Source organism: Apteryx mantelli, chromosome 16 (genome assembly GCF_036417845.1).
Source record: "Apteryx mantelli isolate bAptMan1 chromosome 16, bAptMan1.hap1, whole genome shotgun sequence".
Classification (NCBI taxonomy): Eukaryota; Metazoa; Chordata; class Aves; order Apterygiformes; family Apterygidae; genus Apteryx; species Apteryx mantelli.
In genome coordinates this window covers 18,339,589-18,364,125 of record NC_089993.1, presented here as the reverse complement: position 1 = coordinate 18,364,125, position 24,537 = coordinate 18,339,589, and the positions used below count along the sequence as shown (strand labels likewise).

At 56.6% G+C, this 24,537-nt stretch overlaps 1 protein-coding gene across 1 annotated transcript in view; it reads right to left on the bottom strand.

Annotated features, from left to right (window-relative positions):
• The window catches only part of MPRIP (myosin phosphatase Rho interacting protein), a 109,077-nt gene that overhangs the window by 68,339 nt on the left and 16,201 nt on the right, over positions 1 to 24,537 (bottom strand). The window contains exon 3 of the mRNA XM_067306190.1: positions 23,189 to 23,254. Coding sequence (XP_067162291.1) covers positions 23,189 to 23,254 — 66 coding nt within the window. The remainder of the gene's footprint in view (positions 1 to 23,188; positions 23,255 to 24,537) is intronic.

Here is a 24,537-nt window from a genome sequence, read left to right as displayed (position 1 = left end):
GACGAGCTGAATAGTCCCAGGGGGTCTCTGCATCGTTCCCTGCCACAAGCACATGCACGTACGTGCGCTCCCCTCCTGCCACCCACCACCCCCACTGCATGCCTGGCTTGCACCAACCCCTCCAAGGCAGCTCCCACCGCATCTCCCAGGGGGAGAAGGACTCACCAAACCCTCAGAATCCACCTGAGAGACCCAGAAAGCAACTATGGACACTGAGAGACACCAGTTTTGGACATAATCCAAAGTGCATGTGAAACAGCAAGGGAGGTGGGAGGCTTGGACTGACACGGGATGACTTCCCACTCATGTTGGCCAGCAACCAAAGCACAGCTCAACCTCAGCTAGGCCTGGCATTTCTGTTTCACGGGAGTGAAGATGTGTAAACCTGGGCATGGGAATACAAGGAGAGCAATGGGAAAAAGGACCATTCATCCTCACTGCTATCACTGGCCAGAACAGTGCTGCTCACTAGCAGAGGCAAGAAGCTACCTGAGTGGTTTTCTGGTATTTTTGGTGTGCCCTCCCAGAAAACCCCACCGATACAGGGGAATTAGTGAAGAAACCCAGATCCTGACAGTCGAAGTGGCATGAGGGTTTGGGATAACAAGACCAGTCTCACCCTGATCACACTTCTGCACGCGCAGAACAACCCCTCCTTCTGAGGTCCCTCTTCTGTCACTCTGTGTAAAGGGCTTAAAACTTCTGAAGTGCAAGACAAGCGCGAAGCACATCCGAAACAGAGCTGCTGTTGTGCTAGTTCATGAGCTGTGCATCGCCAACCTGGACCAAAACTGCTTTGCTGGGAGCCGCCAGAAGGCCATTAAGTGGACGTTTCCTTCCCACCCCATTCTCCCACTTCTTCAGAGTAATCGAAAAGTAGGAGCCCTTACAACTGCCCAGAATGGGACCTGTCACTTCAGGGCCTTCCAAAGTCAACAGTGGCAGGCACTGAGAGGAAAAGTACCCAGGCTCTCAGCCATGGAATGAGTCTCCAGGATCCGATAAAGGAAACAGCCTTAACCCTCTCTTCTGTAAGCTGCTGAGTGCAAATCTAGACACAGAAGGAGACATCACCCCTATTCCCAACACAAACTGAACTGAGAAACAGAACGGGGGTTGACAGGGTGGGATGTTCAGCAGAGACGTCTTGGGACAACTGCACACGAGCCAAGATCGGGATTCGAGCATGCTGTCGTGGAAAGCACAGCATTCCTAGGACATGAGCACTGCACCCCTCTCTGAGAATGGAGAAAGCCACGAGTTGGGAGGAAAAGCCACTGCAGCATCCAACATCAACCCTCCTGTGATCCAGGAGGGCAGCATGACCGTTTTCTGCCTTCCTCCTGAAGACAAGCTTGACCTGCTTCACGGTGAGAGAAACAGTCCTGGGAACCAGAGAGGCTAGCCAGTTCCTGGCCCACCTCCATCGGTGGTTCGTTGTGTACGGGCTGGGGAAAGCCAGCCACCTGGCTGCCTTGCCATGTTCCAGCTCCATCATAAACTTAACTTCTGCAAGAGCTAGTAGCATTCAGGAGAACACAGGTCTTTTCTCTCTGTTCCACAGCTGCTGCCCAAACTTTGCAGAGAAACTCTGGCTCCATGAGCCCCCAGCATGGGAACGTCTCTGCAGCCAGAGCTCCATGCTAGACATGCACCACATTGGCCATGCTTTGCCCAGAAGAGCCAAGGCCGAAATGGGGGAAGGCTCCACTTAATGACCAAGTGACTGGCACAGCTAACAGGTCACAACCATGGGTGCGACTGCAGCACAGACTCTCTTAAGACTTTGGCTTTTGAGACTAGATTTGGGTAGAAAAACTGGCAAGGGGGAAAATTCCGAGGTTCAGAATTCTTAAGACAGCTAAGAAACGGTGCAAAAGACATTTCAGTGAAAAGGTTTCCTTCCTTGGAAAAAAGCTTAAAAAATGAACCAAGGGCAAAGCCCACACTCACTGCTTGATTTTGGAGCCAGTCTTCTTGCAAAGCAGGAAAACTGCTGCAGCTAATGTAGGCTCCAACACTGTTTACAGCAACAAATGCCACTGGAAGGACTCCCAAGGTCTTTTGTTCGGCCCTACTCTGACTTCAGGGCAATTCCCACCATGGCCAAGAGGCATCTGAGATGCTGCCATCCTTGCAGCACAGAGACATGCTGTAGAGCACACAGACAGGACTAAGACAGCTAGCAACAGGATGAGATGGACCAAGAAAAAGCTAGGGCAGGAGAAGCAGTGAGACTTTGGAGGTTCGGACATACAGATGTCTCATCTGCAGATGTCTCATAACAAGGTCAGATCCACACAAACTGGGCACTAGTTGAGTCATATGAGGCCACTCACTGCATATGATACCCAGAACAGGACCACACTGAGAGACTTGGGAAGATGAAAATTAGGAATTCAGGAGGGGAGAAGGGGCTGTGGAGGAAGCCCTTTTCTGCTCCTATGTCCAGGCAGCACTGTTCCTCAGGACAACAGAGGCAAGAGGCTGCCAGCAGCAGGACACACCTTCCCTTAGGCTTAGTACAAAACCAGTATTCAGTATTTACCTTTAAATCCTGCTCCCCTGCAGAGCTGTTCACCAGGAAAGATCCCTGTTATAGCCACAGCTAAAATGGAGCTCATGCAATGGGGAGCTAGAGGAAGGGTCAGCAGAGCATCTGACAGCACGGAGACAGGCAGCATTGGCCTCTTTCTGTCTTCTCTAAGCTATCAAGAATAGGGCATGGCCAAGGTAAGAGCCATCCAAGGAGAAGAAGCAAGTTTAATCAGCCAAAGCCCCATAACTGAATCTGCCTTCAAACCTAGAGGGGAGGGAGGGAGTGGATCTCCTGGGATCCAGCAATCCCGCAATCCCTCCTACACATATACCTGAGCAGAAGAATCGGTGAGCACGTGACAATAAAGCAAGCAGAGGTCCTCACGTTGCTCACCTGCTGTTAGCACCATCACAGCTGCATGAAGCCACCTTAGCCCTCACCTGGGCTTCACGTAATTTAAGGCCTTGCATTACATTGGCCCAGGGAACTGCACAACAGAGCCAGGTGAAAAATGGTAAATGCTTTCCACAGTAAAAGAACAAAGAAAATTGCGAGAAATTTCCTGATGTCTCAGGAGGAAAAGAAGAAAAAAAAAACCCACTTTCAGTTCCGTATCAGCTAGAAATTTTCATTTTTCCGCTAAAAACTAAAATAGAAATAAAAGGGAGTAAGGAAGGCACTATTTTTCAGTGGACAAAGTCAGCAGAAGGCTCTCAGCAAACCTCTACTAAACAGTTCAACAAGACACGGGGTTAAACCAACTTAAGCCAACTACATCAGACTGGTTAGCATGGTCAAGGCCAAACACTGTCAAAACCAAAGCGCAGGAACAGTCTATTAGTGGGCAAAGCCATGGTTTGGCTCCCTCTGCAGCCGGGCAGGCAAGTCGGGTCTGGGCAGAGCTAGCTGCTCAGCTCAGAGCACGTGCCGCTCACCATCTCCAGCAGCAGAGATCACTAGGCCAAGACGGCGTTTTCTTTTCATTTTGTCTTCTCCGGGCTCAGCTGAACTGAAAATTCAGTCCATGCCTACATGCATGTTCCCAGGGAGATTAGATCCAAGTCAAGTGAATGGCTGAAACTCAACTCACAGATGTTAATCCTCCCAAGTGGAGATTCTCACAAACAAGTGATTTTCCTTCCTAGTAATCTCAGAGGATTTAGATAGAGTGGGTAAAGCCAATTTATTCTTGTTCAATGCTCTTCCTACCCCACTGATCATATGCAGATAAACCCAGCACCTGCCTCCATTTCGTTCTGCAGTAAATTCGCCGGATCCATTACTGCTGCAATAAAACACACTCCGGTTATGTCCCACGCTTCAGATTTCATGCTGCTAAAGGGGCTGCAAGAGCTGTGTGCTGCAGTACTGTGGTCACGACAGGGTGTCAATGCAGCTCTACCTCTGGGAGCTGGTGCGAAAATGAAACGCAGACCTCCACAGCAGAGCCCGAATTTCAGATGAACAGAATTTGCATTTTCAGTAGCAACCTACACTTCCCAGCATCGATCAAACCCAGAACCACCAGCTTTGCCTTCGACGTGCCGTGTCACCCAAAGCCAATCCCCGCCACTCAACCTCAGAGGCCTGGGGATGGCACCAGGCACAGCAGAGCTCCTTGGTGCAAAGACATCGAGCAGTGACACAGGCAGAGACGGAGCCACCACTGATGGCCAACAGAAAGGCAATCAAAGCGAAATGCAGTGAATAGTTACCAGCTCCCCTGCAGCCAAATACTTCCAAGGCAAGGGCTGCTGGTTTTTGAGCTTTGTTTGAAGAGCTGCCCTAAAGCAACTGTTTCACACGGCTGTCAATAACAGCTCATCAGCGTCCCAAGAGTTTCTCACACATCATCATCTACATGTAGCAGGGTTTCCGCCAAGCCCCCATCTTCACACCGGAGGACTGTCAATACAGCATCTTGCATGAGCACTCACCAAATCAAAACAGAAGGAGACGGACAACCCTCTGGAGATCTGCAGCCATGTGTGTTAGCAATAGATCCACTGGAGACTCGGGCAACTCCCACAAGCACAGATGCCTAAGTGGAAGTTCTTGAATACTGCCAAATTAGGCTGGAAATCTCATTACTCCCCAACGCTCTTCTTACGAGCTTTCCAGAGCTTCCTGCCGGGCTGGGAATACCATGCGGATGGTCTCTCTGCTTGCTCCAGGGTCTCCAGCTGGAGCTTGAAAGGGAAGTGGCATTTGCAGAGGTAAAAACAGAGACTGCTGGCACAGACGCTCTCCTTCCCAGGCTCGGCTTGCCTTGGGATTCAAGCTTTGGGTTTTGTTTCTGTCAAGCCCATTGCTCTCCTTGGTGACCAGATCTGGAAGGAACACATGACTCGGGGCAGTGGGATATATCTGGAGGCCCATGGTGATACCTGCTCCCCAAGTTCAGTGCTAGACAACCACAAGGGAAATGGCAGCTCCTCCTTTTAGGAGCTCAGCTGTGGGACACCCATCTCCGGTGACTGCTTTTAATAGGGCTAAAGTCTACAGTGAAAGCTCATTTCTGGGCTTTCATGCAAGGTTCACAAATGTTTAAGTAGAAGAACTGCAAAACAATAGAGGTCACGAGGCAAGGAAGAAACCCAGCGCTTCTGGCTGCCTGCAGAAATACTCCCTTGAGCTCCACAGAGATGCTGGAAGACTCCTCTGAACAGGCACATCGACACGGACAGGCGCAGGCTGACCCAAGCCTCCCTGCCCATCTTTCCAGGCTGGCCAGACACAGACGAGGCTTGTTTGCAAACCCTGTCAGCTCTGCAGCATGCCTGAACCCATGCACCTTGCCTCCGCCAGGTGCCCAAGCTCAGTGAGCACCACACCAGTGCAGCTACCTGCTCCCGGCTGTGGTGGTCTCATACCCAGAAGGGCAGAAGAGGTTGGATTGATCTACCAAGCTGCAGCCCTGTCCTATATATACCCTGTCTGCACCTTATCCCTATAACCAAGCCTCCATACCTGTTACGCTTTATATCCCCCTGAGCAGCTTCCAGATGAGCTCTCGCTCTGCAGACCTTTCCAAACACTACAGAGGGGGCTGGAGGGCATTTTCCAACCTTTGACCACTGGCCAGCTCAGCAAACTGTACAAAATGGAAGGCTTTTTGGCCAAAAAAGACAGCTCCAAGGAGCAAATTAACAGGCCAACTCCCAACAGGCGCACACGGCTGTTGTTGGGCAAGGAGACAATATGAAAACAATTAGAGCTCTGTTTCGCTGCCACTCGCCAGGAGCGGCCAAGCAGCCGGCTGCCGTTCAAGCTCCACCAGTCGGCGTGAAACACCTTCAAGGGCGATGCAAGGAGCCAGCCTCACCGCCTGGGCATCGTGGCTGGGGAGGTTTGGGCTGGGCCCAGTTCAAAGGCACGCTGTGCTTTTTCCCACCACCACTTCCCAGCTGCACAGCCCACAGGGAAACAACTGGGAGAGCCGCGAACAGATGGCTGGGGAGACAGGAGGGAAAAAGACACGCATCAAGAGACTGAACAAGTACCGGCTGATGGGGAGTCAGAGCAACCAGAGAAGCGGCCCCAGGGGGAATGGTGCTTTGAATACCAGCCATCGCCAGAAGACAAAGGCTGGGAAGAACACGTGCGAGGCTGCAGAAGTCGTCCCCCCCACCCTGGGGCAGAGCGGCGAAGCGCTTTCTTGCTAACCCCTATGCAACCAGCTCCCATCTGCCTCCTGCACTCCCAGGTGATTTACAGAGAAGCCAAGGGAGAGGAGAGGAGGTCGGGGCCCCGTGGGTCCCTGCGATCCATGTCTAGCTAACTCGCAGCCCGTTCCTTGCAGCATCTCCTCTGGGAGAAGCGTTTCAACCCGCAGCAGAGAGGAAGAGCCTGGTGCTGGCTGAGCTTCAGGAGGCTTCTCCATCGCCTGCACCCGCCTCCCATGGCTTCATGCCCTGCACCAGCGCATCCCGCACGGTCAAACACTGCTCTGCACATTACATTAACAGGCCGTGCAAGCAAAACTTCCCCTTCCTCCACACATCTGCTCAGTCCATAATCCCTGCTGTCCCTCCCCTAATGGGAAAGCAGCCAGAAAAGGGAACCAAAACCCTAATTATATCCCAGTAGCTCCACAGCACCCTGGTGATCTGTTATGACTTTATCGATGGAGTTGCAACAGGGCTGATGAAATAAGGATGCAACTGCCAAGGCTCTGCTTGCTCCAAATACCCGCCCTTTCTCCCCAGCTGCAACTGGCGGAAATCCTCCGTTCGCTCAGGATGCTGCGGGGATGCATCTAAAACCAACGTGTGCCCGTGCCCCTCTGCGCCTCCTCTCTCCGGTGAGGTCCCCCGAGTCTTTCTGCAGCTCACCTGCAGGACGCCGTCGCCAGCCCCTGGGGCAGAGCCCAAAGTCCCACACACGGCATCAATACAAGCAATATTATCATACAGCATCAGACAAACGAGCTTTTGGATCGTGCTGGAAGAGGTGACAGGTAAACGTTAAGTTATCGTGCAGGTACAGTAACTTCACCTTTCAGCAAAACTGGCTGGCTGCTTTTATTTTCTTGCCTATTTGCAATCCGGCTTTAGTGATCACAGGGAAAAAATCATAAACTGCAGTTCAGGTTTCCAACAGACAGGACAAAAGTGGAACATAACAAGTAAACAATGGTAAAAATGAAGAAATCTTGCAAAATACCTATTAGAAAAAATACACTCGCCCACTGTTACCTAGCCTGGCACAAGGGACAAGCAGTGTCTGCTGGCATTTTTTGTTCTTCTGCCTTATTGATCTTGCAGCCCACAGAAACTATTAGTGAGAGCAATAATGAAACCTGCTTGGAAATTTTTATCTTTCATCAGAAATTTTTCAAACAAGAGTAATAAAAGCTGGAAGACTTTAATGAAAATCTTGCTTTTGTAACCCAGAGCAAAGCTGTTTATAAAACCTCACTGAAGACATTGGTCTGTCTCCACGCAAGTTTTAACCTGACAGTGTCCCTGTTACACAGACTCTAAAACTGATGAATAATGCATGTTTAGGGTAAACCAGAAATATAATATTCACTAATGGTTACCATAACAGAGAAACACAGACTGTGAATAAGTAATTTATTAACCCCGAACCATGTTGCTGCTTGAACAGAGTACGCACCTTGGCTCTGGGCTCCCAAAGCATGGGTGAAAAGTTTGCTCTAGAACTGAAGCGAGGGCACGTCGAGGTGGCAAGAGCCGAGTTGAGCTGAGCAGGCGGCGCAGCCAGGGCTGCCCCTGCATCCTCATGGCTGAGCCCCCCCGCTCTCATCACACCTCCAAAACCCCGCCACCAGCAGAAAACCGGCTTCTCCCAGGCTCCCGGGCAGCAGCAAGACGCCGGAGGGGGGGTAAAAGCCATCTGCCGGTGAGGCTGGAGGGCGACTGCCGGGCCACGAAGCCGTGCTCCCCTCCTGCTCCTCGGCAGGAGGGGACGGAGGCCAGCGGAGCTGCTCTGCCGCGGCCACCCGTCCCCATGGCCAGCGCTGCGGCAGCCATGGGAATGCAGGAGCGCTCCCAGGGCCCGGCCGCCTGCGGGAAGCCCGCAACCCCAGCGCTCGCCTTTGGCTCCGGCCACCTTCTCAAGCATGCCAAAATTTGGCCGGAGCCTCTTTTTGCAGCTCCCCATCCTTTCCCCAAGGCTGGATGCCTGCCTAATTGAGTATTTATTTATTTCTGCATTTTCCCAGCTCTTCACACACACTCACACGGGGAGCAGGGGGGCAGCGAAGCCCACGCTGGCTCCCAAGGCGGACCCAAAAAAGCTCGGAGCAGGGCTGCACCCTCAGCTCCCCGGAGAAACGGGCCGGAAGCTGGAAACGGCGCTGCCGGCGGCGACGGGAAGGAGGCAGGGGGAGCGGAGGCAGGAGAGGGCGACGCGAGGGGAGCTTGCGCGGCGGCGCCCACCCCCTTGGCTGCCGTGCGCGCGCTGGGGGAAATTAAAAATAGCTGGGCCCAACGAGCGGCCGCGAGCGCCTCGGAGAGCGTGTCGAGAGGAGGCAGCTGCAACCCATTTGCTGCCCCCGGTGACGAGCGCCTCGGCGCGCGGATCCCCCCCCGCGCCCCCAACGCGCACACGCTTCCCCTTCCTCCCCTGCCAGAAGACGCCGCCGCCACAGCGTTTCTCTAATTCACATCTGTCATGTCAACAATCAAGGAATACAGGATCTCTTTTGGGAGGGGGGGAAAAAAGCGGGATTCTCTTTGATTTTCAGAGCAGCTTTGCCTTGCTCAATTCACATCCTCTTCTTCCTCCTCCTCCTCCTCCTCCTCTTTGAGCCCTTACTGAGGCAAGCTGCATTCTGCAGCACCAAACCCACCGTGCCCGGCTGGGCTATCACCCGCCCGGCGGTGACAGCGCCCTCGGGGCCGCGCCAGCCGAAAGCGATGCCATTTCTTCCCGGGATTCCTACTAACAATGGGAAAACGGGCGCTATTGCCCGGAGTTACTCAATCCGTAGCCCACAGCCTACTGGTGGTCCCGGCCGGCCTCGGACGGCGGCCACGACAGGGCTGGAAAGGATTAAGAACAACCACATCCGCACCCGTAACCCACGCGGCTGGCAGGTAGGTGCCCGTGCGCGGCCGGGAGCCGGCGTCGGCGCCTCTCGGTGCCTGCCAGCTATTTTAACACCCTCCCCTTTCCCCAGCGCCAGACGATAGTGGGATATAAAACGGGATTTTGCCGGTTGCTTGGGTGTTCGCCCCCCACAACAAGCGGAGGAGGCCATACGATCATCCAAAGATGGGCAAAGGCCGCTTGAGCTCGCTTTAGAAAGCGGCTGGAGATGGAGGCTGCGCTCGGGAAGGCACCATCGCCTCCCCGGCGCTGCCCCGACCTGCACAGGGCACCGCCGAGGGGGCCACGGCGCCCGGGACCCCTTGTCAGCTGCCTGCGGGAATTGCAGCCGGGGGACTGCGGCAGAGCTCCTATTTCCGATTTATTTCAACCTCTCTGCTAGAAAGAAAAACAGGGGGGGAAAAAAAAGAAAAAAAAAGCAACTGGAGCAACTGCCCACCATGTAGTAAATATCAGTGCTACCATCTGTCACTCGCTGCTACGCCGCACTCGAGTTTGGGGCCGTTACTCAAGAGCACTGTATTTTGTTAGACATTTATAGCGCCGTAGGACCTAGACGAAAACCAGGTCTGAACCGCTGAGCCGTGCGGAGGGTGGAAACGCCAGCGCGGGCCCGAGGAGCTCACGTGACGGTAATTGTGCACACAGCAATTATTTGTGTCATTTCGCTATCAGCTCTGACATCTTCACTCGGAGCTAAATGCCATTAGAGGCGGGATTGAGTTTTGCATTAACATTTTAAAGCATATCACGATTTTTGTTTTACAGAGTGCTTGCAATTCTGCTGACGGCCACGGCCCAAGTTTCCAGGAGTCACGAAGAAGAGACTCCAGCTACTGCCAGTACCTCTATCACTATCTTTTATAAACCAGATTTTCAAATCTAGCTCATTTCTCTTGCTGCTCTTGCTCACCTCTTCTAACTAAACTGCTTTGTTAGTTCTCAAGAGATGGAGGAGTAGACAAAAAAGTGAGGAGGACAGGGCCACTTGGATCTGCTGTTGTTTCTCTTGACACCATAGGAGTAATTCCAGCTTTGAAACTTGCCCTACTGACAGCAATAAGGGCTGCATTGTTTTCGGGAAGGAAGCACCTGGGCCAGGTCATCAAAGCTTCCTGTTAATTAGGAGGTTGTTGGATAAATCATGCTCTCCCCACTCCAGATTTTGTCCTCTCGCCTTTTGTTAACTCCTTGAAACCTCCCACGATGGATTGCTTCAGATCAGGGCATTTCCCAAGCTACTTGTGCAAGTGCTAAATGTCCCTCTCGGTGGGCAGGAAAGCAAATGTTGGCTTCTTCCACCCACACTCGCAGTTAGGGAAGGTGAAGAAGTGGGACAGAAACAGCCAGGTTAATCCAAGCTCATACGAAGTCCAGGCAGTTTAGCAGTCCCAGTGATGGAATCCCAGGCCAGGAAATCTCAGGATAGGGACCCAGGGTGTGGGGACTAGTATCAGAGCAATCCTTAGGTAAAGTGCTACTACTGCTCTGAACACCCTCAGCCAGCAAGGATCCGCCCTTTTGCACCTCGAGGGTAGGGATTTACTTCCCAAAACACACTAAACTCAACTAAACCCAACAAAATAAAAGGTAGGGAACCATTCACCAAAACAAAGGTGCCCACCGATGTCTCGGCACCAGGACCCTACCTCCAGTAGTGACCTGGGCCAGATGCTTCAAGCAGAGAAGAAAAGGAAATACTTGAAACCCCTCGGAGACACAGTTGTGGGATATCCGCACCTAATCCTAGTAACCAAAAAGAGGCTAGATCTCCATTAAGCAAGATATTAGCAGTCTTTCCAACATCAACAAAGTTCTGGATATGCTTCCAACCCTTTCAAAGCCTGTTAGGTCCCAGGCGGACCATACTTGGGGGAACGAGTGCCCAGGGCTCCCAGAAGGTTCATGGGATGTTTTTCCCCCCAAAGCACTATTGAAAATGAAATATGACAAATTCAAAATGCTCCAAGCTCTGTCTGGGACAGCCAATGCTTGCTGTCTCTACGTCTTCCATAGCACCATCGTCAGGCGCACTGCGTCTCATCTCCTTTGCACTCTGCCTCCAGGAAGCCCTATCCTTCCAAGCTTTCTTGGAGGAGAAAGGATTGCTGCTTCCCTGATTATTCCCAATACTTGCCTATTTCTACTACATTGTTTTTGAGATATGTACTAAATATCCCAGGCAGAACCTCACTACAGATCATTTTCCATCCTCTTCCCCGCTAAACTGGTTATTTTCCCTGCTCTTCTGACCGCTGCTGCCCATCAAACCAACACCACACATCCACAGCTGGCTTAAATCCAGGGTAAGCTGCCATTCACGCCAGAAGGAGAGCTCTTGCCCTTCCCTCGGCACCGTCCTGCTCCGTAACTCCGGCCCGCGCGGGAGAGCAGAGCGAGGACCCAAACCCAGCTGCGATGGGCCCCGCCGCAAGCTCTGCGGCAGATCCGTTCCCCCAACCGGTTCGCCATGGAGCTGTGTTGTGTTACGCCAAATTAAACCGATGCGCCAGAGCTTCAGGAACCGCGACCGTGCCCAGACCTTCACGTGGCCCCATGCTGCTGCGAATTCGGGACCCGGCCGCACGGGCACGACTAGATCGAGCCAATTCCCTCCGCGTTGCAGAAGTCGCTTGCACTTGCAGGGGCGGCGAGCTAGCGGCAGCATTCGCCGGAGGCGCGAAGCACCATTGGACCGTGCTGGGCACAACGCGAGGGATCGGTTTTCCCCTCGTTCGGGGCTGAACTGAATTGGTGAAGCCAGGAAGAAAGTCGCCTCGCTGCAAGCCGTAAAACGAGAACTAGGCCACGCATAAAAGCTCCCTGCGGTCGGGATCCTGGCGGGCCCCGGGAATTGCTCTGCCACGGTCTGATCCTTCCTCGCAGCCACTCCAGTCGAGCCCTTTTTGTTTCAGCTCCTTTTAAATTTGAAACATGCTTTGATTCAAGCCAAAAGCTTTTTATGCTAAACAGAAACTGAAAGTCTCGAGGATCTGGCAAACAGAGACGACAGCAAAATTGTGTCTGCAGGGGGAAAAGCAGCGTATAAGGGGAAACTCGGCCGCGGCTGCTTCGGTGCTGGGTTTTTCAAGCCTCGTGCTCCCCCGGAGGAGCGGGGGCAGGGGAAGCTTGGAAATGCTTAAATGGCGAAACGGGTGGAAAAAGTAAGGACAGGGAGGCCAGGATGTTTAAGGTTTGTTTTTAATCCCTGCCAATGAATTTCCATTCTGTGCCAAGACTGAAGTGAACTGCTTTGATCTAAAAAGAAAAAAAAAAAAAAAACACGTAGATTCTTGGCTTCTTAAAACAATATAGATGACAAAGGAGGGAACTACGAAGAAAATTAACACAAAGCAGCTCTGCTGACAGCGACATTTTAAAATCTGCCCCTTTCTTTTGAATAAAAAGGAATTTGGAGGGGGCCGCTTGGGAAATAATAATTATGTACATCTACCCATTGCAGCATCTGCGGGCATGTATTCCTCCCTTGTTTAAGATCTCCCACCAGCAGCCACCACCATTTATAGTGTTTTCTGCACATTTATCAATTCCCTACTAATTTCTCCTGGGGCAGGGGAAGGGGAATGATGCCTGGGGCGGCGCGCGGGGCTCCAGATGTGACCCCACCAGCCCTTTGCTGTGTGCCAGACCTCCCACTTCCGAGCTGGCCTCTGCTCTTCTATTTATATATCCATCCCAGTGGTCCGTTTGCTTTCCTAACCATTGCCAGACGCTGAGCTGGCCTCGGTTTTTTATTCCCCCTCTGGTCCCTTCAGATCCTGTCTCCCTCCTGACCTCCCAGTCATCGGCAGGCTTGAGCAGAGATGTCAGCTTGATTGTATTTAGGTTAATGCTCTTGCAAACGGCCTGATTTATGAGCCGAACTACCGTGCTGCGAGGGGGGACGCGAACCTGGTGGGGCCCGACGGCCCACGCCAGAGCTCCTCGTGTAGGAAAGGCTCGTGCCAGCCCGCGTCGGAGCGAAAGGCATCCTGCACCCCACGAGCCATCTGCAAAGCCGGCGGCAAGGAAGCGCCCGCCAAACTGATGGGAGTAACAATCATGTGAGTCAGGGATGGAAAGCCGGGAAAAGGGCAGGCAGCTGAGTCCGCTTCTGCACAAGGAGCGTGCAAGCGAGAATAGCATGAAAACCTGCAAGTGGGAACCTAGGCAAAAATAGCCCAGTCTAGTTATCCCTACAGGGTCCTCCATGCGCATGAGCAAATCCAGTCTGCGGAGGCGGCCGGCTGTTGGTTTAAGCATCCTCTTAGACATCCCTGAGCGGCGGTGCTAACGCACCCACACGTTTTGAGGACGCGGGAGAAGAACTCGCTCGACTCTAGCGAATAAAGGCTCCGGCCGGGAGGCAGGGCTCGTGCCCCGTCACACCTTCCCACGCTTAACCCGTGGCATCACCACCACGCTGCAGAGATGCCAGCCACAGCAAGGCCGGTTTATCTGGGAGAAACAGGCCACATCACGCTCCTCCTGATCCTCGGAGAAGGAGCTGGGAAAGCCCACGTGGAAGATGCTTTCACATCGACGTTAGGGAATTAAACGCGCACCGAGCTATTTGCAACACCAGGCCCACTAGCAAGTTTAAGATGCTCCCAGGTGAGCCTGAATTTTGTTCTGTTTGCATACCAGCACATCCACCAGCGGAAACAAAGAAAAAAACCCAACCAGTCGTCTTAGGCAGGCACGGAAAGGAGCTCTTACATGATGCAAGACCACCCCAAGGAAGGATGCCGCCTGTCTCTACTCTTGCTGGAGGCACAGCACTGCCATAAATACCAAACTTGCACAAACCTCAGCCCATGGGAAGTGGCAGAGGGATAAACACAGGCACAGGGATTAGGCCCCACGGACATGTAACAAGTCATTCAGAAACCGGGCTGGAGACCTGGAGCCTCTTCTCCGACCCTGCTCTAGCCACGAGGCCAGATCTGTCCCCAGGCTGCATCGAGGCCGTGACCCACCTGCAGGTCCGAGGAGGGAAAGGAGCGAGGCGAGCTCCATCCCTGCAAAACCCCTCCTGCAACACCCACTGGCTTTCAGCTACGTTCCCATGCAGCAGGGAGCTATTTATAGAGATTGAGGCAGCTAATTATAGATAGCAGCAATCAAAACAAAAGGAGGCAAATGCTTTGCAATCTAATTGCACTTGCCGCTCACACGGCCTGGACACAGTCCACCTTTCCGGCTCCATCATCTTCCCCGTCGCTATTTTTGCGGCAGCTCCCATATACCTCTGCCGAAACCTCCCGGACTGCCTCGGCATGGCGGTGCCGGGTTGCTCTCCCCGCTGCAGACAGCGGCGGTTTCACCGGGACCCCCCAGAGGGTTTTACCAGGAGGCTTTAGACCTTACACAGCGTAGGACAAAGTTGGAGGGTGCCGACCTTCAACGCCTCTTTGGGCATTTCTCCCTGGACAAAACATGCGCGGATGCAGCCCACAGATGGGGCAGCAGCTGGGATGATTTTGCACACCATCCTGGCACGGCTCCTTTTTCCTGACCTCGAGTTACTGCGCATATTCGCTCCGAGGCAGAGCAGAGCTGCCTCCCTGGAGCCCTGGGACTTTGTCCTCTCCAGCTTCACTTCTCCTAAGGTACCAAAGGTCTAAACTACTCTTGGGTGATTCTTCCACCACCAAAACAAGTCTCTGCACACATTTACTGAACGCCGGGAAAACCAAGGGAGCGCCAGCACTCGCGGCACCGTTCTGCCACGGGACCGGGGCGCACGCGAAGGCAGCGGCTCTTCCCCCGCGCCTCCCCCAGCTCGCAGGCAGCAACGCACCCGCTCTTCTGCCTTCCCTCCACTACGCACAAAAGCGGTTTCGCCACCCTCCAGCTGCTGCGCGGAAGCGTCAGCCCCTTCTCATCCCCCGGCCCAGCTCGGAGGTTTATAAAACGACACGAACGAGCTGCCACCGAGGGGTAATCGCGGCGGCTGCTGCGGCGCGGGAACGCGGCGCGATCGCATCCGTGAGCGCCCCCACCCCCTGCAGCGGCAGGGCTGCGCGGGGGGCGGGCGACGGGGGGGCGGGCGCTTCGAGCCGCGCAACCTCTGCATCCACCAAAGTTCGGGACGGAGGAATTTCTGCACGTCTGAGCAGGCTCAGCTTACCCAGGGCTGCTGCGGAGCTGGGAACAGCCTGCTGGCAAGTTCCCCAAATAGCTTTAGTTTTAGGTAGAGGGGGAAGGGGGGGGGGCAGTGCATTTTGCTTCGGTTTCCCAGAGTCCAGGCAACCTCTGTTTGTGTTGATCCCTGCATAAGGCTAGGGCTGTTTGCAAGAACAATATCCAGCTTAAAAGAAGGGAGCCACAAGAGACCCCGGCGCAGCGAGTTTGGCAGGGCTCAGCCCAGGTCCAAGGAGACGGACGTCCATAGCGCCAAAAGCTAAATAGAAAAATCAGTGTCATAAAAAGCAAGCTTCCCACAGAGCCCAAGGAGCAGACAGGGCACGGGGACTAAGAGGCAAGCTTGCTCATTAAGCTCAAGACGGTGTGGGAAAAGCTAAGCCTTGCTCTTTCCTGCGAGCTGGAAGGGACAAGGACCCTCGGCGCCGGCGCCCCGTGGCCAGCGCGGGGACGCAGCCTGCCAGCGCTCTGCCCGGCCGGCTGAGCCTCGGTGGGAGCGAGGCAGAGGCACGCGGCAGCCCCTCGCCGCTCAGATGCACAGCCACCTGCCTGGCACGAGCGAGACCCCACCGGTAATTAGTGCATTGAAAATTAGCACCCTGACACCGCTGCGCTGAGTTGCTCCCGGGCTCTGCAGCATCACCTGAATCGGCTGCCAGAGAGCAGAGCCAGTCTGGCAGTCGTACCTTGGGGGATAGGTGCGCAGCAGGGATGGTGCGGTCCGGGTGTCGCTGCCGTGCCGGCCATCCCTTCTGCATCCTGCTGGGAGCAGGAGGGGCTCTGCTGGGAGCAGATGCGCTCCCAGCACCGCAGCCTCTCCCGCGCAAGCAGGAGCCTCCAGCGCCTGAGCACCTCCCGCTCGCTCACAGCCACGTGCGGGCCTCCGCGAGCCTCCTTCCAGGAGAGGCGGCCTCGGGGCCCCCAACCCAGCAACGCTGCTTTGCACCGGTAAAAATAAATCCGCTCGGTGCTCAGCGTGCACCGCCTGCAGCAGCAGCACAGGGTCCTGCCAGGGTAGAGGAGCCGACCTGCAGCAGCCACTTCTCCAAGGAAGACGCCAACGGGAACAGACATCAGAGTGGGAAGAGGAACGTTGACGTCCCAAAGACCATCTGCTCGGGGAGGGCAGCGCCACAGCCCGTGTCCCCCAGCCCCAGCGCAGCGAGCAGCCCGGCCCGGGGCCGCCGCGGCGCGCGGGCGCTGCTGTTGCATGGCAGCAGGCTCTCGGAGAGAAACTCGGCAGCACATCTGGAAGAAGTCAGCAGCGGCCGGGCAGGCACCGATGCTGGGGTTTGGGATCTCTTCACCCAGATATGCACGTTTGTGCTCGCTGCAACCCTGCGTCTCGGCCGGAGGAACCGGCAGCCACAGGGCTGGGCGGTGATGCTCGGGAAACATGTCGTGGTCCCTGCGGCAGTGATAACCCAGGTCCGTGATCCCTGGCCCTCGAGGGCAGAGCCTGAACTCCCTCGAACCAGGGCAAGAGATGTCAACACCTAGAGGCAGCGCCGGGGTTGCCGGCAAGCCAGCCCCTCCGGGCTCGCAGCAGGAGGCTGCTTCCTCGCCCTTCCTAGCCTGCCGTTTCCAACCAGAAACGCCTTGCCGTTCAGAGCCGGTTTGCTTTTCAGAGTGAAAATATGGAAGAGAAAGGAAGGAAAGCGGACAAGGAGCACAGGGCTCAGGGACCAGCGAGGAGACTCCCGTGGGCAGGTTTCAGGAGGGGGCTCGTGTACTAGCTGGCAAGATGCCGCCTGCTCATCCCATCTCCTGCAATTCCTTTCCATGCCCAAAACACTCCGATCCGACACTACGGCTCAATCCACCTCCTGACTAAAGGCTCGAGTGCCTGAGGTTGGCCAGTACCATGGCCTCTGCCTACCACAGCACGGACCTTTCTGGAGATACCCCAAGTCCCTCCCAGGAAAGCCAAGTCTGCAGCCAGACCTAAATATTCCCCCGCTCCACATCACCCTGGTGTCCAACCCCACTGGGGGCATTAACTCCTCACCTGTACAACGGGAGGTAAAACGTCTCGGTCCAATTAAAGGCCCAAGGAACGGGGCACTCTCAGGCAGGCTGGTTTTCCAGGTGGCCTCACCACTTTTAGGGTTACTCACAAAACCAGCACACAGCAGAGCATGACTTCAGACTATTAAAAAAAGCAAGCACAATACGGCCAGCGGTTCAGCTGAGGAACATGTTATGGCCTTACTGATCTATGCACCACAGATGCTCCTTCCCCAGCCTCACCCGGGGCCGGTGGCAATGCCATCCCCAGAGGGCTCCCTGCAAAGCCAACAGGTGGGGAAAGGGACTGTGAAAACGCCGGGGAAGACCCAGCATTCCTCGTTCAATCAACCGCGCTCTCAGCATGTCCAAACCCAGCTGCTCGAGGCAGGGAACGTGCACTTGCTTCGCCTCCCAGCTAGCCCAGTTGTCAGAGTGGCGCTGCCAAATCTCACACTCCTCCGGAGACCTCTCTGCTTCCAAAATCGGTGCCTTCCCCACGCGCGTGCACGCACACACCCCGTCCAGCAGACAGGAGTCAGATGATATTTCGGGCTCTCCGTCGAAGGAGATTCCAGCGTAGTCGCCAGTTGGACCAACCCCAGCAACTTGCACGAGCGGCCCGGCCCGGGGAACGGACCGTGAGAAGCGCCAGAGCGCCGTGCCGAAGGCCTGGCATGGCTGGATCCGGTTGCCCAGCCCCGACATTAACCACAGCCCTTCTCCCCCCTCCACCCCAGCCCACTTTCGGGCCAGCGTCTCATTAGCTGCTGACCCCAGCTCAAAAACAGATGTGCCCTCTGCTCACGCCGCGCTTGCTAGGACGTGCAGCGGGGGACAGGCGGGAGGAAAAGGAGACAGCGACTGTCGATGGGTAAATAAATCCAGCTTGCTCGAAATGAGGTGCGGGGTCTCCCTCCGCCAGGCGTGGGAGCATCTCCGCCACCACCTTCAGCACATCGGCTCCTCTCCCAGTCCCACGCCTTCCTCCTCCCCCTGCCCCCGCCCCCGCTTTTAATAAGAGCAGAAATTGCCAAACCCACAAAATTAATGTCTAACAGGTTCAAGTCAGAGCAATTCAATCCACTCTTGCAACTGCTTGGGAGGTCTCAGGCCAGCTGCCGACCGGCTCCCGGCACGCCGCGGAGGCCTCCCCTCCTCGGAGGCCCTCGGCCGCCCCTCGGCCCCGCGCGCTGCCCTGGGGGCAGGCGAGGAAGCGGCACTGCGGGCTCGGGCTGTCCCTTCGCAGGCAGGGAGAAGGCCAGCAATCGGGGTTTGGGGGCAACAGGAGAGGCTGCAAAGTGGATCTCACATGCCAAAAAAACAAAAAAACAAAAAAACAAAAAAACACCCCAAAACCCCAAAGCAAGGAGCTGGGCCAGGCTGATGCCCAGGTGATGGAGAGTTGCAGATGCCGAAGCATTGCCCCAGGGGGGAGCAGGGCCAGCGGCTGAGCACGGAGCCTCCTCCGCTCTCCCAAACCCCTTCCTCTCCTTCCCAGCCCGGGGCTGCGAGCCGCCGCGGCTGCCAACCCCACTGCAACGGTGTTTCGCCTCCCCTCCTGCAGCCGCGGAGGGGACGAGGCTCTGCTGCAGAGCCTGGAGAAACTGGAAGGGACCGAGGCGGGAGGAAAACCCCCCCATTTCTGCCTCATTCCCTGCCGCGTGCAGGCTCGGGGTGGGATCTCAGGGAGACGGGAATTCACAGCCTGACACCCCGCGCAGGACCCAGGGCCGCTAACGGGCTGCTAGGTGCCCGCCAGGTCTCCAGGCATCTCCGAAGTATTCACCAGCCACCCGCAACGCTGGCTGTGAGATCTGGCAACTCCCTCTGCGGCGGTCAGGCTCTCTCCGCCCCGTCCGTGCCTGCTCCCGCGCGCTCTCACACTTCCCGGGCAGGAAATTGGAGCTGTGGATAAACCCAGCTGTGCTCCGCGCGCGCCCGGCGAGACCCCAGCCTCGCAGAGCACGAGCTGAACGAAGCGCTTTGCTATTTCCGATGGTTTCTCTTCCCGTAGCATTCATTTCCTTGTGCGGACAAGCCCAAGGGCCCTCGGCTAATCCCTGCTGCGCATGCTTTATTCTGGCATAGCAGGGCTCATCCCGAGTTTGGGAGCAGGCCGAATTTGCCGGGAGCTGGGCCCCTGCTGCTGCAGGGTACGACCATCCACCCGAGGGACTCTGCGGCCTGATCAGCTCCCCAGGCAGACCGGCGTCCTTAGCCTGCAAAGTCCTTTCCGGCTCCATCCAACAATTTTCCCTGCAACCCAGACAGCAGTTGCCTTTCCGAAGGGCCAAAGCCCGCTGTGCCAGCAGGGTACAGCCATCATTTGGCCCGGCTGCAAAGCCCCATTGCAAACCATTCCCCATCTCAGGGCAGGATATTTATTTCTCCTCCCACAGTTTTTATTGCTAGTCAGGAGCAGCAGAAAGGGAACCTGCCCAGCGCGCGAGAACCGCGGGATACGCCAAAGCAAACAAAACCCGGGAGAGATCTGTCCCTCCTGGGGCCCGCCGGGATCTGAAAGCACAAGCTCTGCTTCACAGCGGGGACAGCAGGAGATAATACTCCTCTCTTGGTTCTGGGTCTCATCCAGAGAAGCTCAGCACCTCCCCAGATAGCTACAGCCCTGGCCGGCGAGTCAAGGTCTCTCCCTGGAAAAGATCCTGGCAGCGGTGGGTTTAGCAACGACGGGGGGCTCGAGTGGAAACTTCCATTGCGACGCACGCACTTCACCCCCGGGGAGCAGCAGAAAAGCCGTGCGCGAGTTATCCGACCTGCTGTAAACAAGCCTCCCAGCGCGCAAGAAACGGAGCAAGAGCTCGGCACGCACGGCCTCGCCGGCAGCGCGGGCCAGTCCCGCCGGGCGCAGACCCGGCGCGGCAACGAGGGGCGCGGGGAACGGCCGCCCGGCGCCCAGGGGGTGCCCCGGCCCGCGGAGGCCGGGCAGCAACGGCGCCCGACGCAGAGGGGTCGGGGACCGGCGGTTTGGCAGAAAAACCACTTCCCCCAAGGTCAAACAGCGGACACTCCGCAGGACACTTTCCCACATGTGGAAAGGATCATCCCTGTCTGTCCTTCCTCATCCACCCTGCCCTCGCTCCTGCGTGGGCTGAGCAACAAAAAAATGCCCCGTTTCCGCTTGCTCGGGGGCCTTTGCTGCTGCCTTCGCCCCTGCCCGCTGCGCCGTGCCCGCGGACGGGGGCTGCAGGGAGCAGGCGACGGCGGGGGCCGAGCACAGCGACACCTTTAAAAGAGCCGGTGCAAAGAGCAGCTCGGAGCGCAGGGGTGTGCTTTCGGGAAAGGTCACGAGGGTATTTTTACACGGTGTGTCAGGCCCCGGTGGGGAGGGGAGAGCAGCAACCGTCTCCTCCATCTATGGCCTTGGCGAGGCCGGAGCGAGAGACTCCCTGCCCTTCTCCCACGGTCCGCTCTTCCATGGGATGCTTCGCTCTCTGCCGCCTCGCCACCCGCCGAGCCCCCCGTGCCGGGTGCCGAGGGCCACCCCAACAGCCAGCGGAGCAAGTCCAGCAGTTGCCAGCCACGCCAAACCCTCTCTGGCCGACGATGCGCATCTCTCCCCCAGACGCTCCCGGATAAGCTTTCTGTGCCGGCAAGGCACGTTGCTGGTTGCAAACCTTAAAGGCCGAAATCTGGAGGCAGAGCGGGACCTGAAGGGACGCTGCAGCATCTGAGCAGGGCTGGAAAGGGGCCGGTTGAGCAGCAAGCCCAGCTCAACCCGCGCTTGGCTCTCGCTCCAGCGCCAAAACCACTAAAATGGCTAAAGAGTCTCCCCGCACCTGGGGGTTTCCCCGAGACACTATGTCTCTCTGCCAGGTGAAGACAGTCGTCCTGCCTACTGGCTTCGGCCTGCTGACAACAGCTCGTTTTGGGGAGCTCACCCAAACAAGCTCGCCAAAACTGAAGGCATAGGGCCAGTCCTGGGCCTCCTCTCCGCCCTCCTCTGCTAGGTCAAAGCTCGCCCTTGCAGGCGCATGGGGAAGCTGCGAGCGTGCCAAAAGCAGCCAGCGAGCTACGGAGGGACTCCGGCATGGAAAGCTGCCAGCACCATGGTATCTCGCGCTCCTCTGGACGCCAACCTACGGCCCGCACGTTCACATGCTCTTCTCTTACTCTCTTTTTGTTTGTTTTTCCACCTTTTCCCTTTAAAGCGCTGCCAGCCCAGGAGGTGCCTGGAGAACCGTGGTTTGATCACTCTGCACACTCTCCGGTGACATTCCCCGGCGGCACGGAGGGGCCAGGAGGTCTGGAGACCAGGGCGCAGCGCCGGGGCACTCGCGACCTGCTCCTGCCTGGACACGCAGCAGCTGGCACAGGTCATCCAGAACGGGGTGCAAATGGCAAAACAGGTTTACCAGCATCCTTCAGCCTCTCCTCTGCCACCTTCCTTGTGTTGGGGTATCTCCCTAAGCTAGCCAGCGGCACACTGTTTTCCTGCCATCGCAGCACATGAAACATCACCCCAGCGAGAAGGCAGGTTACAGAGATACTAAAAATATATTGAAAGTCTCCCCGGCTCCGATCCGAGATGTTTAAATTATTTAGGGGACTTGGACCAACCCCAAGAAAAAATACAAACAAACAAACAAACAAGGCAGGAAACTTGAGAGACTTTCGTTCTGCTTCCATGCACAAGTGCAAATTCATCGACGCCGTCCTCCCCTCCCTGCTTCTGGATGTCCTTGCAGGAGGCAAAGGGGTGCTGGACTCGCCACAGGGAGCGGAGATGCCGTTGGCAGAGCTGAAGCGCGGACGAATTGGACCGTGGCGCCGACGCAGAGCTCCGCATCCCCTCTGACACCAGTTCCCGGGCTGCATGCAGGGCTCAGCCGGGGTTAAAGTCCAACCCGGAGCCGTCCCTCTCCGCAAGGAGCCTGTTCTCCTCCTGGGCAGGGGAGACCCTGAGCGGATCCCCTCCCGGCCTCCCCACGGGCAAACACGGAGCAGAGCACACGCCGCCTTTCCTGGGGAGCCTCCCCTCTGCAACACGCGTGTCCCTGCATGTCCCTACGCCACGCGGGCACGCGCTGCCCCGCACCCCGGCGTGCCCGTCCTTGCAAGCCTCCCCGCCCAGGCGTAGCCCGGCACGTGGGCGCACCCGCGCACCCACCTCGCCGCGGCAAGACGCTAAACCCAACCCGGGGCTTTGAGCGTAGACCCTCCCGGGGGCTTGCTCTGCTCGGGAGGACAAACCCGCAGCCCCAGGCCGTGGCCGCGGGGCTGATCGTGCCCCCACTCTGCACCTCGCGGCAGACGGGAGGGTTTCCCCTCCTTCCTGCTCCCCCCCTCCCTCTTTTATAAAAGAGGAGAGCTTCCCGGAGCAGCACAGATAACGGGAATCCAGATCCCGGGGAAGGGCGAGCAGCGGGAAGGCGTTCCAGCTGACCTACTTTTCGCAGGCACTGCTACAGAAGCGCCTAGTTCTCACAAACAGCCGAGACAATTCACTGCTACCGAATCCCAACTGGCACCGAGGAACGGCAGGGAAAGGAGGGTCGGGGACTTCAGGGACAGGATGCCAAACCACACAACCCCTCCGACGCTCTCCCACCAGTGCTGGGTCTATAGGCAATGCGCTCCCGCTCCTGTTTAACTCCAAAACCAAACCAGCGTTTCCCCCTGGGGTGCCCACGGTCCTCCGCACGCCCACCAAGCTCTTACACAAGCCTGGCCTGGTTTAAATCATACCCAGAGAGTAAAACCCTGCACCAGTCTGGCAGAGATTTCCCTATGCCGCGTTGCGGGACTGCTGCAGCAATGGGCTCCTCCGAGGATCTGCCCGGCACAACGGGAGAGGTCACCCCCGGTCTGCGGCACGGGCAGACTGTCCCCTCGCTGCGCCAGCGAACCCCACGCACTGACCGCAGCCCCGTGCCTCCGCCAAGCTCCACTTACCATCTCGTCGAGGGCATAGCGCAGCAGGCCGTGCTCGTAGAGAATGAAGAACCGGCGCTGCCATTTCTGGAAGAGAAGACAGCGATGTTGGTTATCGCAGCGCCTACCCTCCTCCGGCCCTAGCCAGAGGGGAACAGAGCTGCTATGGGCTAAGCTAGGGCAAGGCTAAGAGGAGACACCGGGAGAAAAGGCAGGGAAACCCCTTTGTGCTTGGGGACTTCAGGTGACAACGTGACACGGACCCAGGTCCCACCAAAATGGCAGTTGCAAAGGACAGAGGCTGTGAAGCTGTCAAAAAGCAGAGGGGACCTCCCAAACGCTGCAGGGACCATTCCTAAAGGATGATGAATATTGCAAAAGTATTTCTGCCAGGCCATGCCCGTTTCCAGCAAAAAGCTTTGGCAATCCTGGCACTGCCAACAACCACTCGGGGGACCCTGAAAGTGGCACTCACTGCCTGACACCCACCATCGCAGGGCACGGGCACCGGGTATCAGGCGCGCCAGGCGCTGCTCAGTCCCCTGTGCCCCAAACCCACCCGCTCGGGGCACCGCGGGAAGGAGGAGCTGGGCTTTGCAAAGCAAGGCCCTGCCAGGCGATCCAGCTGGGGCTCTGCCCGAGGTTTGCTCGCACCGGTCCTAATCTCTCACTGCTGATTTGCTGCCTGGTTCCCTTAACGTGGGCACCCAAAAAGAGGCTGTTTTGGGGTTGCTTCCCCACCTCGCCCCTCTCTGCATTCGGACAGACCCCAAGCTGGCCTGGTTTAGCCAAGCAGAGGGGCAAAAACGACTAGAGCCAAAAAGCAAGACTAAGGCAGACTCTAGCTCTTAGGCTGGAATTGGGACTTTCCGTGCTGCTTACCCCAGTGCTGGAGATGGGGTACAACACCAGGTATGCCCCAGCGGTACCTTGGCTCGATTCGGATGGTGGTTGCGCCTCCGGAGGCAGCACTGCCCAAGCCATCCTGCCTCCCGGTCCTGATGCCAGCCTCCCCCAGCCCCCGGCGCTGTGCTGGCACTACTGTTTGTGCAGCTGCACAGCAAACCAGATCGGAGAACTGATCTGGCTGGAAAACTGCCTTTTTTTTGTGTGCCAGGTTGTTTTTCAGCCAAGAGCAAAAACTGGTTGAGCAGGCTGAAATAAAAAGGTCCTAGATTCATAGCCCCAGTGCAGCAATTCTTATCTCGCTTTTCTCAGCCCTTCAGGCAAAGTCCAAGGTGCCCAGGGACAAGCAAACTGCAGAGGACCCCGAGGATCTCTGCGTGTCCCAGCTTAGCAGGCAGCCTCCGCTCCAGGGGAGAACCAGAGTCCCAGGTCCCTGGGGCATTGGACCAGCCAGCCTGACATCC